We start from the raw sequence: 18,819 nt of genomic DNA, 5'->3' as shown, positions 1-18,819 counted from the left end.
GATTCACCTCCAAAAATTCCTCAAAAAACTCCAACTGTTGGGGATCATGGATTCACCTCCAAAAGCTCCAAAAACTCCAACAGTAGGGATCATGGATGTTGATTTTGTGCCACCTCCAACAGTTGGAATGGTGATAGGTACCACCATAGATCAGGAAAATGATTACTACAAAAGTTATGGAAGGCAAGAAGGGTTTGGGGTTGTCCGTTCTGGTGCTAGTGGTCCAGGAGAGGGTCCGAGTAAGGTTCTAACAACTGCCACATGGACATGTGATTGCTTTGGTGAACCAGATAAACGGCATAGAAGGCCCGTACAACCTAAAAGGTTTCTGAATCAAACAAATTTGAAAAACCCGAGAAAGTCTAGGAAATGTGGATGTAAGGCTCTCATGTATGCTGGTGTTACAGATGGTCAATGGGTAGTTAGAAAAGGTCGTACTAGAGCACACAAACCACCACCCTACACCAAGTAAATCCAGTACAATTTTCCAGCATATATAGGGAGTACGAGCTAGGTAAATTACCGCTTATGAAAAAAAGGTTCTTTGAAGACACCGATTCTGGTATGAGTTGTCCTCAAATACATAGACAAATGTCTCGGAAAAGAAATGGTTTTGAGGAACTTCAATTAACCTTAAAGGATATGCACAATTTGTTTGCAAAAAAGAGAAAATCAGAAACAGCCGATGGATATGCACAAGCGATGGACGATTATTTCAACAAAATGCAACAATGTAATCAGGACTTTTACCATGTTCGTAGACTTGATGCGGAAGGATATTCGAAGGACGTGTTATGGATTGATGCTAGAAGTAGAGCGACATACAAGGACTTTGGTGATGCAGTTTGTTTCGATGCAACCTACCTCGATAACAAATTTAACCTACCATTCGCTAACTTCGTCGGTATCAATCACCATGGCAAGAGAATTTTGTTAGGCTCCGCTTTGATTTCTCATGAAAACACAGAAACTTATACTTGGGTCTTTCAAAGTTGGTTGACTGCTATGGGGGGATAATACCCCAATGCCATACTAACTGACCAAGATGGAGCAATGCGTAATGCATTGACTATTGTTATGCCACACAGTAGGCATCGATGGTGCTTATGACACATAACATCTAAATTCGGGGTTAAACTTGGAAAGAAGGAGAAGTATGAAGAACTGAAAGCAGAACTCTTAAATGTGATTTATGATAGTCTCGGGCCTAATGAATTTGAGCAGAGGTGGAAGGAATTTATGGAAAGGTTCAAGCTCCAAAATGAAAAGTGGTTACTGAATATGTACGATGAACATCATATGTGGGTTCCTGCTTACATGAGAGATATATTTTGGACAGGCATGAAAACAGCGCAACGGGTTGAGAGCATAAATAGTTTTTTTGATGTATATCTTCATAAGAGCACAACGTCGTTAGAATTTGCTACGAAATACATGACTGCAATGGAGGATCGATGTCGTACTGAGGCGGAAGCGGATGCATCCCAATCCGTTCAACAAGAAGACTGGCAACTGATTTTAGGGTGAGTATGTCTTTATTTTCAGAGTGAGTATTTCTTTTTATCCCGTAACTGTCCTTGTTTGAAACTGACTTGATGTATGGTATGTGAAGGTGGAGAGGGTGTTTCAACGGGTGTACACGGATGGGAAGTTCGTAGATGTGCAAAAACAGTGCCAACGAATCGCATACTGTAATGGAAGGAAGGAGTGTGATTTGTCAGAAACCGTTGTAGAGCACATCATTGAGGACAAAGTTTGGATTTTGGTTGAAAGAAGATAAGTTCCACTAGAGAAAACACGAAAGAACTATAAAGTGACCTTTATCACATGATGTACAATGTGAATGCAAATTATTTGAAACACATGGTATAATGTGTAAGCATACCCTTAAGGTATATGATTTACATATGGTAACTGATGTACCTAAAAAGTACATATTGGACCGGTGGCGACATGATATTCCTAGGAAGCACATGAGAATCAAGGTTGCGTATCATGATCCTTCTAAGACTATTGAAGTTCGGAGGTATGTGTATAACTGATATGTATGTTTTATATAGTGTTTACCCCCGTCCCTTAGTACTTTTATGCGTCAAATGAGCTCTTAGGAGCCGTTTTTAGTACTAATATGTGTTATTGAGTGTGCCTTGAGTTTCAGGTTTGATTATGAGAAATTGGTCTTTTTGGACCCGTTTCATGGTGATTTAGGCCACTACACGAGCCCGAGGAAGTTCGGGACCTTTATCGTCGACTTTCGGGAGCCTTAGATGCTTATGGTTGAGCCCCGAGAGTTAGACTCGGTGATATGGGCGAAGGATATTGAGGATTGCAAATCGCCCTGTAAGCTGAGGGCGAAACGCGACCATCGGGCGGAAAGCCAAAGAATTGGAACCATCCGTACGCGCCCGATCGGGCGCACTTCGCCCGGTACGGATCGGGCGCTCATCAGAGGGCATATTTGGACGCTTCGCAAACCGCCCGATCGGGCGGAATTTGGCCCGATCGGGCCGACTGTCGAGCACTTCGCCCGATCGGGCGACGCCAACCTCCAGCAGTTTTTCGCGTGGCTTATTTCCGTTTTTAATGTTATTTTTGGGCAAACTATTTATACTCAGCCTTTTTATTATTGAGGACATCTATTATTCTAGTTTTGAATACTTAGTTTATTTCAAGTTTTCTCTCTAATTGTTCAAATACTTAGTTTTTGATTCCAAGTAAAAATTCAAGCTTTATTATTTAATTGTTCTTCAATTCGGTATTGCTTCTTACTTTAATTTATTTTATTGCTTTAATCATGTTTTCCATTATGTTAATTGCTTTGTTATTTATTATCATGAGTGAGTAGTTTAATTTCTAGGGTTTAGGGGATCCATGAATGCATGATTGGGATTATATGTGGACTTGATTAATTGATTGATTGATTATAATTTCTATAGATTATTATTATTGCTCGTCAAAATAGTCCGGCCGGACTATTTTGATTTGAGTTTGATTAACCTTAGATTATGCGCCTAGAGGTATAAATCTGATGTTTTTGGTCTGTGGCTATTAAATAGGAATTATTTCTAGTACATAGCGAGAGCCTGCTAGTTGTTTTATCCTAAGGAATTCATAAGATTCGAGAGATGCATGTTTTCCTAGTTATGAATGTTAATTGATTGTTATTGTCCGTTGTCCAATCCTGGTCTGCATTTATGGTGAACCGCTGCCCTAGATTCCTTTAATATTGTTATTTTCCGATTTGATTACTTGCTTTAGTTTAATATACAAACCAACCCAACTCTTGTTACCAGTAGTCTAGATTAGTCTTTTAATAGTAGAAAGAACGCCTGTTTCCCTGTGGATACGATCCCTGCTTCCCTTACTATATTTTTAATTGGTGAACGTTAGGTTTATCTTTGATAGGAGTGCGATTTAGCCTGTCAAAATTTGGCGCCGTTGCCGGGGAAACGGTTTTATTTTCTGTTATTAATTGTTTTTCTAGATTATTGTTTGTTACTTCTCAAGGGACTCCCGTTCCTTGAGATCGGATCTCACGACTGTTTTCTAGTTTTTGCTTGTTTATGCCCAGGACTGTCCATACCAGTGATCTGACTTCGTTCGATCCTGAACCTGAACGGACCTTCCGTAGACAACGTAGATTCGTTGAACAATTGAGAGACTATTCAGACTCTGAATCCGACTATCTGATTAGCAATCTATTCCATACAGATTCAGAGATGGGTGACCAACCACCACCACCCCCACCTGTGCCAAGGCTTATAGACTATTCTAAGCCAAGTCTGTCTGTGCTTCCCAAGGGGATCATGCCTTCTATTGCGGTCGAGAATTTCAAGATTGAGCCCCAGCTGATAAATATGATTGAGAGACACCAGTTCGGTGGGGAAAAGGGTGAAGATCCTAATCTCCATATTCAGTCTTTCATTCAGTATTGTGCTACCATTAAGCAGAAGAATTTAACACCAGAGCAGACTATGGAGATACTCTTTCTATTTTCATTGAGTGGGAAGGCAAAGATATGGATTAATAGTCTCAACCGCGCAACTATGAAAATCACCGACTGGGATTCTTTGGCTCTTGCTTTCTATGTGAAATACTTCCCACCTGAGAAGACGGCTCGTCTAAGGGGAGAGATAATTTCCATTACCCACCGAGCAGACGAGAGTTTGTTTGAAGTCTGGGAAAGGTTCAAGGATCTGCAGAGAGAGTGCCCACACCATGGTATGGATGACTGGTTCCTGATCCAACAATTTTACAACGGTCTGGGTAACGAGTCTAGAACCATTCTAGATTCTGCTGCTAGTGGGAGATTTATGCAACTGGAGGTGCCTATAGCTTTAGAGGTGATTGAGTAGATGGCCATCCATAGTGCCCAATATGGGAATCCTAGTGGTTTTGCCGACCGGGGTGTTAAGCATGAGATGAATTCTATTGAACAGCTTACTGCTCAGCTAACTGCCCTACACCACAAGCTGGATAATATACAGATCGCATCTTCCCAATCCACCCAACATGCTAGTGTTGCTGCAATGAGTGTCCAATATGCCAATGTCTGTAATAGTTGTGGGATGCAAGGTCATTATGCACAGGAATGCAGGAGCTCTATCGAACAATGCAATGCATTCCAGTCCTACAAGCAGAACAATCCGTACTCCAACTCTTACAATGAGGGGTATAAAAACAACCCCCTGCTATCATATAGGAGTACTAATGTCCAGAACCCCCATCAGATCCAACACCCTCCACCGCCACAACAACATTACCAACCACCACCACAGCAGTCCTACCAACCGCGGAGTAACTACAACCCGCAGTCTAGTGGACCACCTGATATGTGTGTTTTATATAGTGTTTTACCCCCGTCCCTTAGTACTTTTATGTGTCAAATGAGCTCTTAGGAGCCATTTTTAGTACTAATATGTGTTATTGAGTGTGCCTTGAGTTTCAGGTTTGATTTTGAGAAATTGGTCTTTTTAGACCCGTTTCATGTTGATTTAGGCCACTACACGAGCCCGAGGAAGTTCGGGACCTTTATCGTCGACTTTCGGGAGCCTTAGATGCTTATGGTTGAGCCCCGGGAGTTAGACTCGGTGATATGGGCGAAGAATTTTGAGGATTGCAAATCGCCCTGTGAGCTGAGGGCGAAACGCGACCATCGGGCGAAAGGAAGAAAGGAAACAAGTCATCCATACGCGCCCGATCGGGCGCACTTCGCCCGGTCCGGATCGGGCGGCCATCCGGAGTTGTTCTGAGCCTATTGCAAACCGCCCGATCGGGACGACTGTCGAGCACTTCGCCCGATCGGGCGAAGCGTCGCCCGATCCCTCCAGCAGTTTTCGCGCATTTACTTTTCCGTTTTTTAGGCTTTATTTTGGAAAACTATATAAACAAGCCTTAGTTAATTTTAGAGGCATCTTATTCTCTAGTATTAGACCCTTAGTTTATTTGCTCTTAATCTAGTTTTTCTCTCAAATTTGTTCCAAGCACTTATTTTTAGTTTCAATCAAAGCTCCAATTTTTAGTTCATCCCTTTGTTCTATATTTAGGTATTGCTTTCTATTTTGCTTTATTAATTACCTTTGATCATGTTTTCCATTATGTTGATTACTTTGTTATTTGTTATTATGCTTGAGTAATTTATTTTCTAGGGTTTGGGGATCCATGAATAATATGAAGGGATATTGAATAATCATGATTGTTGGCATTGTAATTGATTCCTATTGATTGGTTTATTTCACTATACAATTAGATTTGCGCAGGTTTAATTGTGGTAGTTATGCAATATCAAATTAAGATTCGAGAGATGCAATTTGATGTTTAGGCTTGTGTCAATAGGTGGAATTAGAGTTAATACGTAGCGAGAGCCCGTTAATTCTAAGTCTATGACTAGTATCGATTCGAGAGAGCATGCTAGTCTAATTAATTACTTTGTTGATTATCGTGATTGTTCATTGTCCTGGATTGTTAATTCTTGGTGAAACTATGCCCTAAATTCCTTAATATATTGATTCTTACTCGTTTAATTATCGTTCGTAGTTTATCATACAAACCACCAACCAATTCTTGTTCCCAATAGTCTAGATTAATTAATTGATAGTAGAAAGAACGCCTGTTTCCCTGTGCATTCGATCCTGACTTCCCTTTCTACCTAGCTAGTGGACTTAGGTTATTTTTGATTAGGTGATACGACTTTAGCCTGTCAGCAAGGTCATTATGCACAGGAATGCAAGAGCTCTATCGAACAATGCAATGCATTCCAGTCCTACAAGCAGAACAATCCGTACTCCAACTCTTACAATGAGGGGTATAAAAACAACCCCCTGCTATCATATAGGAGTACTAATTGAAGGAAATAATACCCTTGGTCCAAGTATGCATTCTATGTTAAGTCTAATAAGTGCGGTTCAGTATTAATTAACAAGTTAATAATTCAGTGAGATCAAGTGAGCTGAATGCCTAGCTAGAGGCCGCTTCAGTTCAAGTGGAATTAATGATATTAATCCACAGCTTACTCTTGACTGAACCCGTAGGGTCACACAAATAGTACGTAAACGGATCAAGTATTTAATGGCATTAAATACTCCATCTATGAATATTCGGAATCGACGGATCTTGGTTTCAGTGGGAGCTGAGATCGTCACAGGCAAGAAATGAATACTCCGGAAACGATGATATTGCCGGAAACGGAAATATGGATCGTATCGGAAATATAAATATTATCCAAGTCGTAGATGTTGCCGGAAACGGAAACATGGTACGTATCGGAAAATATTATCGGAAATGGAAATATTGCCGGAATCGGAAATATTGCCGGAAACGGAAATATTGTCAGAATCGGAAAATATTATCGGAAATGGAAATATTGCCGGAATCGGAAATATTGCCGGAAACGGAAATATTGTCAGAATCGGAAATATTATCGGAATCGGAAAATAATTCCGGAAACGGAAATATTAAATATTTGTTCGAAACGGAAATTAATTCCGGAATCGGAAATATTAAATATTGTTCGTATCGGAAATGAATTCCGAAAACCGGGAATTTTACCGGAAGCGTATCGTACGAATAAGCATCGGACGAGGCCTGCCGGACGAAGGCCCAGCACGAAGCCAGGCCATCGCCCAACAAGCAATGGCGCGCCACAACACAGCCCAAGGCTGCGGCAGGCCTACCGCAAGGCAGGCCCAGCGCGCAGCTTAGGCCATGGCAGCCTCGTGGGCTGCGGTAGCTCGCATGGGCTTCGTGGGCGTGTGGGCTGTGCGCGGGCATGGCCTGCATGCTTGCGGGTCATGCTCGTGTGTGTGTTTGTGTCCATGCATAATTCCTAAAACTATTAGGATTTGATGTATGATTAAATTCCTATTCCTATTAGGATTATTTAATTAAATAGAGTCCTTGTAGGATTCTAAGTTTAATTAAATCGTATCCTACTAGGATTCCAGTTCCCTTTCCAAACCTCTATAAATAAGGGCCTAGGGTCATAATTTATACGAACGAAAAAAAAGTATTCAAAGTGATTTTTGAGAGCAAAAATTCAGTCATATAATTGCCTACAATAGCCGAAAATTCTAAGTACCTTAAGGGCGATCCTAGTTGGTCAAGCTTAAGGCGGATCCGGACGTGCTGTGGACTATCTACGGAGGGACGACACTTGGAGTCCTAAAGACTTGTTCTTGTTCGGTTCGGGCGCAGCTAGGGAGGGTACGCAACAAAGTGTATGCATCTAAACTATGCTAAATGATTATGTGTAAATAATATGCTTTCCTGGCTTTATGGTTTTTCAGCATGATTTATGTTTTGTCATATGAATCATAACCTAACAGTGGTATCACGAGCCTCTTATTATTTTCATAATCTAAATTGCATGAACATGGTTAAATATTACAAATTTGCAAGAATTAAAAGGGGTGATTAATTTTCGTAATTGTTAATTAATTGCAAATTGCGTTTATTTAATTATACGTACGCAGTTTTTCGGCAGTTTCTTCGTTACTCATCCAAATCGAGTGATTTTTGTGTCAATTCCGCATGTAAAAGGCATTCTAAAATTTCGACAAAAATAGTGTTTTTCGGCCGAACCCAGAATTCTCAAATTCGAAGCCTAACTATGACTTTTCGGAGGTTTTAGTTTTTCGAATGCAAAATTTCGTAAATTTAAGATGTTAAATTAAATATTTGCGATTCTTGTTGATAAATCTTGAATTTTTGATTGACCTACTGTATATGTTTAACAAGTTTGAATGCCTAGCCTTGTTAATTATGCAATCTAATTTGTAATTATGATTAATTTGTTGAAAATTGGAATAATTTAGAATTAATTTGATTTTCATAATTAGTTATAATTTAATTAGATACCTATGATTAAAAACCACCATAAAAATTGTAAATTTATGTTAAATTTTAAATTTTTATGACCTAGACTTGAATCCATGTTAATCGGAAATCAATTAAATAATAAATTTTCGATTTTTCGCCCTAAAATTATGAAATTAATATTATTTATTAATTTGTCATTAATTTTAAATATAAATTTTTAATTTTATGCGACTCGCTCATATAACTTGCACGCACAAAGCAATGGACGCTACGTGTTACCCTAAAGGGGTGTTGTATAGTGCGGACATGTGACGACGAGCAAGGGAGCTCGTCGCCCATGCGGTACGAATGCAGCGAGCAAGGGCATGGTGCACGAGCACAAGGCAGTAGCCATGCCTTGTGTCGTGGGCTGTGAGCAATGGGCGTGTGGGCAGGGGCGAGAGCAAGGCACGAGCAGTCGCGTGTGGGCAGCAAGCGTGCTGCGCCACAGCGCGCACTGCCTCGCGCAAGCATGCGGAGCCTCGCGCGCAGCGAGCGCAAGCTCGCGTGCCACGAGCGCTACGCACAGCGTCGATGGCTCGTGCGCAGCGAGCGTCAGCTCGCATACTGCTGCCTCGTGCGATGAGCGCAAGCTCGCGTGCGAGAAAGGTAGGCGCGCAGCGAGCGATGGCTCGCATGGATCGAGCGCTGGCAAGCGAGCGCAGCGAGCGATGGCTCGCGTGCATCGAGCGCTGGTGCGCGCAGCGAGCACCAGCTCGCGTGTTCGATTGATGCCTTGCGATGGGGAGCAGCAGCGATGCGACGCAGCGCATGGGCTGCGCGCACATAGCCAGCGATGGCTGTGTGCGTGTGGCCCATGGGCGTGCGTTGCGTGGGATTGTTGCGTTGCGATTAGATCGTTTTGAAATTTTAATTTGAAATTTTCAGTTTACGTAATTTTAATTAATTTTAAAATTAATAATTTAAATTATTTTCTTGGATTTTAATTTTGAATATTGTAATTATAATAAATTTTATTTATTCTAATTATTTTACTAAAATTAAAATCATGAATTAATTTAAATATGACTGAAATTAAATTAAACTTTTTGGATTCAATTATAAATTTATATGAGCTTTAAATTTTAATTAAATTTGTATGTCTCCGATTAGACTAGAAATACATTTTTATGTTTAAAATTAGTAAAGCATATGAATTTATTGGTTTAAGTGGGAGCCCTTTTTAGTCATAAACTCTTGATTAGGTCTACAAATCCTTAAGGTTAAAACAACTTGATTAGAATTAATAAGGACTGAATAATTGGTAGATTATTGGTGCCCTTGATTAATTGCTGCAAATATTTATGTGATGCATAATATGTTTTACTAACCAGCTATGTGGGCCATTCATGATAATGAATGGGTGAATGGTATATATTGTATATGTACTGTTTTGCAGGTTATGAAGTGACTAGTATGGCCCAAAAAGGATAGAAAATATGGTCTGCGTACCATTAATTTGAATGTAATTGGTCTAAAGTACCAAAGTTGTTTTTCAATTCAAATATGGTATGCGTACCATCAAATAGTTGTAATTAGTTTTAATTATAGCTTATTATATTTAAAGAAAATGGTGCCCCCCACGGAGAATTTCAAGACGGACTTTGAAGTTGAAGCTTCAAGATGAAGTCGGGCCATACTAGATCACATTTATCTTATGCATGTTTTAAGTTATTTATTGCTTTAAATATGTCTTAAAATGCATGAGATTACGGCTTGATTATGTTGCATGATTAAGGATTTTAGTTCACTTAAAATCTAACCAACATAGTAAGAGCCTTAAGTTCCAAACTTAAAAATTGAGTTAAAAGGTGCCATGCCAAAATATACACTTGCTTGGATATCCTTTACATCAATCTAGTAATAGTTTTCGCTCAGCGAGGTGTTACTTATTGGTCCTAAAGGGGCAAGGTACACAAATAATTGTGAGTACATGTTAGTTTTGGTGAAACTCAACGATATAAGTAAGGAGTCCTTTTATGTCGTGGCAAAATCAATAGGTTTACCTAATAAGTTCTTAGACGTACCTATCAACCAAGAATAGTTTCTAGACTATTAGCAAAAGGTTTTTGCTTACCTAAGATGTTTTAGGATTAAGTCGACAAACTGTGCTTAATTCTTCAATGATTTTAGGATCTTGGAATCATTTTATTCACACCTGCCGGAACATTAAATTCGAATAAAATGCTAATAACTTGTTTGAATTGCATGATTGCTTTAATTTTCAAGTTATTATTCATGATAAATGTTTAGACTTTGCATGCTTCAATGTATGTTTTAATTATTGTTTATAATTGAATATCTTGCACTGCAATAAATCCTTTTAGAAAGGTAACAGTAAATTTCCTCGATTGGTAGTGAATCCAAGAACGATTCACGGAAATGAGAGAAAGTGAGCAATTTAAAATGTACGTTTCTTATATCGACTTTTATGGTTGTTTTCGAGTATCAAATTCGAATGGCAAACCGATTGGTGCTTGTGAATTCAAAATACAATGTAGTTTTGAGATCATAAAGCATTGAGTTTAAACGCTCAGCTTTACCAATGGTTAACAACCTAAAATCCTTTTTCCATTTAATTCTCGAATGAGTCTAGTTCCTAGACATTCGAATAGATCGATGCTTAGAGAACTTTAGAAGCTTCTGGTAAGATCATCTAGTTGAAACAGAATATTCAACTTAAATGGTAAGAACTTTGATAAAATGACATTGGACATGTCTAACAAAGTATAAAAGTCAACACTAGAGAATTCAATTCTTAAGACTATAAGAAAGGGTACAAGAAATAGGAAAACAAAGGAACAAATGAAAGGAATTTACGATTCCGGTTCTACCTATAAGTTTATGTTTAAAGAGAAGTGACCTAGCAATCAAACTTCCTTGGTATCATATACCGCTTGAGGTTCTTACTTCGGTAATAACTCAAATAATGGAAGCTAGGCTACACTAATGGCCTACAAGTGAAAAATGAAGCATGGCAATGCTACATTAGTTGTAGGGTCATCTAGTTTGTTTTAAGTCCTTCAAGGCTGGAACTTAATGGCTATTTTGTTCCATAATCAGCATACCTAAATTTCTGTTTCAAACACAGAAAGACTCACATTCAAGAAAACAAAAACAATGTTTGTTTGTTTATTTGAATGAAATGGTCAATTACGGGTTGAGTCAATATGCTTGATTAAAACAAACAACTCTTTAACAATAAAACTTTACTAGGTTCAAATCAACCCCTTGATTTGAGTTCCACTAATCTTTGGCATTGTTGCTTAGACCATATCAACAAGTTAACATTCAAAAGCTCTATTTTGATGGACTTTTGAAAGTTGATTGATTTCTAGATAAATTTAAGACAACTAGTCTTACTTGTTGAAAGTAACAAAAGACATGAACTATTGTTAGAACGCCTAGACGATAGAGTTCAAAGCTAAAGAAAGGTTTTATGACTTTATTATTTCACATGGATTTGAGTGAATATAGGTTTATTTACTCAAATGTGATATAAGTTGAATCTGTTTGGCTAGTTCAAAGATTCAGAAGTATAAAATCCACTTGGCAAGAAATCATAAAGATCTAGGTTAGATCATGTTGATGATTACTTGAGACCAAATATGATCATCAATGATTGTGTGTTGTAATTTCACAATCTAGGTCCATAAGATATGGCATATCTTAGTTGGAATAATCGAAGTCAATTAGTACTTGATTCGATCAATGATGGATCATAAAGACTTTTCCTATAATTTCTAAAACAAAATGCTCAACTACCACCAAACTAAACCAAATTCGTCAAAGCTATTGAAAAGTAATTTCAAAATATCTTTTCATAATATATCTAAAGAGTTCCTAAACTCAGTGGGAGCTTAGTGTTTGTTATTCAACAAACTAAGGCCCCAAGTATAGATATATGTTTCATTGTGATTTATTCAAATGAGACACAAGGGTATTGTTTCTACCACGAATTTTTGAGAACATAATGTTTGTTTGCTCGAAATGATGTCCTTTTGGAGATTCGTTTCCAAAATGACAAGTGGGAGAAAATAGACCTCGAAAGTCTTCGAGGCGAACAACAAACATAAACGGACATTCCGGAGGCTTTTCGAAGTGCTTCAGAAAATCCTAACTTATTCTGTAAGGACTTTACAAGTGGCTTTAAAGAATAGACATCTCTTAGAAGACTTTACAAGTGCTTCAAGGAGAACAGAATATTCAAAGGACTTTCAAGTGGCTATTGATATTCTATTGTTTGATGTTCTATACCCAAGTAGGCATAGAGTTCATGTCACTGAAACTATGAGATTCTTCTATTAAATAGTGAAGAATCATGGAGTTCAGGTCACTGAAGCTATGCGATTCTTCTATTAGATAGTGAAGAAACCTACAACTTGCAGTCAAACTATTATCATGTAGATTAATGAGTTTGTGACTTGTAAGAAAGCTATGACGAAACCCAGATTCCCTAAAATGGTTAGAGGCCATATATAGACTCAATGTTTTAAATGGTTAGAGGCCATAAAACATACTCAATGTTTTGATGACAAAATTGAAATTTTGTTGATTTGCAAGAATAGTTTCACACCTATTGGTTGCAAGTTTGTTTTAAGGATAAAAACCATCAAACATGAAATTGTGTTCACAACACAAAGCTAGATTAGTTTCTAAAAGGTTACAAGCAAATTCACGGTGTGGATTGTGTTGAAACCTCATGCATAATCGTAATGCTCAAGTCTATAATTCAAGCAATGATTGCATATTGGTACATATAGCAATTGGATGACAAAACGTATTCCTCAATCAAATGTTGGAATAAACTATGTACATGGTATGTCATAAGATTTGTGGATCCAAATAAATGCTTGAAAAAGGAAAGCTAGCTTATAAAATCTAAGTACAGATTTAAGCAAGCAATTGGGAATTGGAATTGTATTTTAGTGAAGCTAATAAGTATTTTAGTTTCATAAAATATACATGATTCTTATAGATATATAAGAAGTTTAGTGGGAGTACGTAAAACTTAATTGGTCTTATGTATATCACACACATATCTCTCTATTATGAAATAACATTCAAATGCTAATGACTTAGATTTGAAATTATTCATCAATGATGGACCATGGCGAAACTTAGTACATATTGGGTTTTAAGATCTATTTACAAAGATCTTATAATATTGTTTTGGATTAAGTAATGGCATTTACTAAATCAAACACGAAATACTCCATTGGAGATATTCGACCCATATGAATAAATCTAAGTAAAGAATGTTTGAACTATGTATAAGCATTTACTAAGTTAAACATCAAAGGATCTAAGTGAGATTCTTAACCTATATTATATGTCAAAGAATTTAGCTGGATTCAGTATCTACTGAAATTGAATGAGCTAAAGTTACATGAATAGAATTCAATTGGGAATTATTCTGCAAAAGAATTTATCATGTATGATATAATATGAGGATCGCCAAAAACGTATCGTATGACTTTAGGCATGACGAACATATACCAATCTCTATTGATCTAAGTGAAGATCAACTAGATTGAGATCAAGAATACTTATGGTACTTGAAAAGGTACATAGGAATAGTTCTTGATTCAAGGAAACACAGATATGCTAAATATTGATGCTACACGCATAAACACTGGCAAAGGATCAAGCAAGATTCCCTTGGAGTTAACCATTGATAAGGACGAGCTATAGAGCATCGTGTTTTGAAATGGCAACATGGGTTGGAGACCATGAGTTGTTGCGTGGGAAATTAAAATATTAATTTCTATGTTCCAAAGATACAGCTGGAAAGTCTTCCACATATCTGTGAACTGCTTGGATAAGTAAATCTAAACAAAGCATCACTAGCAACCTAGACAGTTGAAGTAAAAGTACTTATTGCCTAAGAAGCAATAAAACAGAGTTGTTTATATTAATGAGTTCTTCATTGAACTTGGGAAGATCACATGTCTGTTGACTTAATGGTTCTTCATTGCAAAATGCGTAGTACCACTAATGTAGCAAGAAAGACTAGATCACAAAATAAACATACTCAAAAGATCTTATCATCATATCTCGAAGAACATTCGATAAAAAGGATATTAAGATTGGCAAAGCATGATAACTAAACCTATGCAACAAGTGAGAAGCAACACTCACGTTGTAGCACTGGAAATCAAGCATAGCTTTGAAATTCCATGAACTGTTTTAAAGATGGGTTTGAGGCCCATGGTTGTAAAACATTGGGGTTGAACATTTATCATATATGAAATGTATTTTCATATTCCATTTAATCTTGGTTTAGTATTAAATGATGAGTCCCTTCAATTTGACGATATATTCAAGATAGACTGTCAGGACCAGTCCTGTGACTAAGAAATGTCTATCAAGTGAACTTGAATATCAAAGGTTGAAAATGGTCCCTAGTCGGAGTTTTCTATAAAATTGGACGCATAGAAAACGTTAGACGATTAGAATGCAAGATGACTAGTAGTTCTGTTTCTTGAACTATGTGGACATGGCAATGTCATAATCATTTGCATAGATACTTACTTTGGGAAGACTAGTATCGGACAAGACCTATGAAACTTTACTGTAAGAGATGAAAATCTGTCATAAGTAAATTTCATTAAAATTATTAGACACTAAATCCTCAATACCTGAGTGATTTGAGATTACTTGTTTGAGAACTGGTTGCTTTGACGTTGACCAACCGTCGCACCGTAAAAGGAGGCTATAAAGGCAACGCTCAGGTAATCACCTATCAAACGAAGTCTAATCTCAAGATCGCAAGATTGGGATTGTCCTCCCATAAATCGGGATGAGATGCTTAAAAGTTATACAAGGCCACTCGGAGAGCTAGAAACTGTGAAATGCATGGCCGTGCTCGGATGATTCATAGGCTATGATTATCTGTTTATTTGATCAGTTGAACTCTGAAACCGAGAAACACCTCTGGACATAATAAGGATGACAACTCTTACCTTATGTTCAAGAGCAAGCATCGAGCGACAAAGGAATTAGGAAATGCACACTTGTCCCTAAGGACAAGTGGGAGATTGAAGGAAATAATGCCCTTGGTCCAAGTATGCATTCTATGTTAAGTCTAATAAGTGCGGTTCAGTATTAATTAACAAGTTAATAATTCAGTGAGATCAAGTGAGCTGAATGCCTAGCTAGAGGCCGCTTCAGTTCAAGTGGAATTAATGATATTAATCCACAGCTTACTCTTGACTGAACCCGTAGGGTCACACAAATAGTACGTAAACGGATCAAGTATTTAATGGCATTAAATACTCCATCTATGGATATTCGGAATCGGCGGATCTTGGTTTCAGTGGGAGCTGAGATCGTCACAGGCAAGAAATGAATACTCCGGAAACGATGATATTGCCGGAAACGGAAATATGGATCGTATCGGAAATATAAATATTATCCAAGTCGTAGATGTTGCCGGAAACGGAAACATGGTACGCATCGGAAAATATTATCGGAAATGGAAATATTGCCGGAATCGGAAATATTGCCGGAAACGGAAATATTGTCAGAATCGGAAAATATTATCGGAAATGGAAATATTGCCGGAATCGGAAATATTGCCGGAAACGGAAATATTGTCAGAATCGGAAATATTATCGGAATCGGAAAATAATTCCGGAAATGGAAATATTAAATATTTGTTCGAAACGGAAATTAATTCCGGAATCGGAAATATTAAATATTGTTCGTATCGGAAATGAATTCCGAAAATCGGGAATTTTATCGGAAGCGTATCGTACCAATAAGCATCGGACGAGGCCTGCCGGACGAAGGCCCAACACGAAGCCAGGCCATCGCCCAGCAAGCAATGGCGCGCCACAACACAGCCCAAGGCTGTGGCAGGCCTACCGCAAGGCAGGCCCAGCGCGCAGCTTAGGCCATGGCAGCCTCGTGGGCTGCGGTAGCTCGCATGGGCTTCGTGGGCGTGTGGGCTGTGAGCGGGCATGGCCTGCATGCTTGCGGGTCATGCTCGTGTGTGTGTTTGTGTCCATGCATAATTCCTAAAACTATTAGGATTTGATGTATGATTAAATTCCTATTCCTATTAGGATTATTTAATTAAATAGAGTCCTTGTAGGATTCTAAGTTTAATTAAATCGTATCCTACTAGGATTCCAGTTCCCTTTCCAAACCTCTATAAATAAGGGCCTAGGGTCATAATTTATACGAACGAAAAAAAAGTATTCAAAGTGATTTTTGAGAGCAAAAATTCAGTCATATAATTGCCTACAATAGCCGAAAATTCTAAGTACCTTAAGGGCGATCCTAGTTGGTCAAGCTTAAGGCGGATCCGGACGTGCTGTGGACTATCTACGGAGGGACGACACTTGGAGTCCTAAAGACTTGTTCTTGTTCGGTTCGGGCGCAGCTAGGGAGGGTACGCAACAAAGTGTATGCATCTAAACTATGCTAAATGATTATGTGTAAATAATATGCTTTCCTGGCTTTATGGTTTTTCCGCATGATTTATGTTTTGTCATATGAATCATAACCTAACACTAATGTCCAGAACCCCCATCAGATCCAACACCCTCCACCGCCACAACAACATTACCAACCACCACCACAACAGTCCTACCAACCGCGGAGTAACTACAACCCGCTGTCTAGTGGACCACCTGGGTTTCCTCCACAACCTCAACCCACACAGTCTGATCCCATTCTGGTAGAGATGAGGAATATGATGTTCGAATTGAAGAGGTCTCTGAGAGAAAAGGATGCCAAAATTGATGCCCTCACTGCTCATAACAAGATCATGGATAAACAGTTAGCACAAATGGCTACTACTCTTGCAGAAAGACCCCAAGGTCAACTCCCTTCACAGCCCGTGCCCAGAGAGTCTGTAAATGCTGTCACTTTGCGAAGTGGGTATGAGTATGATGGGCCGCCTATGACTATTGAAGAAGAGGTTGAAGTGATTTAGGCCTTATGTGATTTAGGTGCCAGTGTTAGTGTCATGCCCCTATCTGTTTGTACTAAGTTGAACATGGGTGATTTAAAAGTTACCAACATAACACAGCAAATGGCTGGTCGATCTGTGAAGTACCCCCTAGGTGTTCTAGAAGATGTGCCTGTTGGAGTAGGTAAATTTTTTATTCCTGTTGATTTTGTTGTGTTGGACATGGAAGAGGACAGGCAGATTCCTATTATTTTAGGTCGACCTTTCCTACACACTGCGGGGGCAATCATAGATGTCAAGAATGGCAAGGTGACCTTAAATGTTGGGGATGACAAGGTTACTTTCAATTTAACCCATGTTGCTAAGAGTCCTATGGTAGAGGAGTCATGTTGTGGAGTCAATGTTTCTAATGATTATTTCAATAATGAATTGACTCATACTAACTCTAACAATCCTTCGGAGAAAGCATGTGTTTCAAATTGTTTTGTAGGTGGAGGTGACCAGAATATCAACTCTTTGGCATGGGTTCAAAAGGAGACACGGTTTGATAATGCTGCGACCCAAAAGGCCGAAAGTTCTGTAAACGATGGGCACCGTATTCATGATCGGGGTCGTGATCTGTCACTTTCCGCACCACATAGCTCATTCAAGGCAATTGATCTGACACCAGATGGCACCATCTTTGGTGCCCCCATTCGATGAGTTGTCGTGGCTCTCATCCCCTTCTTTTCGTTGTCTGCGCATAAACTGAGATTGTGTAATGGGGACATTGCATCAATCTAATCGGGGGATGAGTACTTAACTATCCATTTATTGCTTTCCGTAGTGTACTTTTTGCTTTCGTTTGTGTGTTTTAGTGTAATTCTTTCAAGTGTGTGTCTCAGTGGTTTTTGGTATTGGAGAGGTGAGAAGAGGGTATTTTATGGTTTGGGTGTTTAATGATGTGCAGGTCTAAGGCTCCACGTTCGAAAAAGTTGAATTAAAACTGAAATGGAGCAGCTCGCATATCGCCCGATACGGATCGGGCAAGGTGCGCCCGATCGGGCGCGAGTCGATCCAAACAATTAGCTTGAAAATCGCCCGAACGACTCCAAGGGCGAGTAAAATGCCCGATCAGGCGAAAATCCGCCCGATCGGGCGGTTGGCGATGACGTCAGTTCGAGGCCTTCAGATGAATTCTGGGTTGAAAAGTCAAAAAAATGGGTTTCGCGTTTTTCCCGATCCGGATCGGGCGAGGTGCGCCCGATCGGGCGCGTATGGATTGAAAGAAAAAGACAGAAAATCGCCCGATCGGGCGAGCTGTTGCCGGATCGGGCGAAGTGCGATTCAGCGAAATATTAGAACGATTCTTTCCACTTCCTCGACATTTCCTTCATCTTCAACCTCCCTTTTCTCTCTCTTCCTCCATTAAACCCCAACCTCCCAAAAGCTTCCAACCTTTATATCTCCCTCAAATCTCCACCAAATTCAACACAATTTACATCAAAATCTTCCTCTCATCATCCTCTACAACCTACACCTAACCAATTTCAATTTCCTCCACT

The 18,819-nt window shown here is 38.9% G+C and overlaps 1 protein-coding gene across 1 annotated transcript; it reads left to right on the top strand.

Moving 5' to 3' along the window:
• Positions 1-127: 127 nt before the first annotated feature.
• On the top strand, positions 128-2,042 carry LOC130469612 (protein FAR-RED ELONGATED HYPOCOTYL 3-like). Its single transcript, XM_056839001.1, has 5 exons — positions 128-468; positions 588-981; positions 1,147-1,491; positions 1,613-1,753; positions 1,881-2,042. The coding sequence occupies exons 1-5, from the start codon at positions 128-130 to the stop codon at positions 2,040-2,042; spliced, it is 1,383 nt and encodes a 460-aa protein (XP_056694979.1).
• Positions 2,043-18,819: the final 16,777 nt, after the last annotated feature.

Source organism: Spinacia oleracea, chromosome 3 (genome assembly GCF_020520425.1).
Source record: "Spinacia oleracea cultivar Varoflay chromosome 3, BTI_SOV_V1, whole genome shotgun sequence".
NCBI classification, from domain to species: Eukaryota; Viridiplantae; Streptophyta; class Magnoliopsida; order Caryophyllales; family Amaranthaceae; genus Spinacia; species Spinacia oleracea.
Note: the sequence above shows the minus strand (reverse complement) of the source record. Positions and strands in the feature narration are given on the sequence as shown.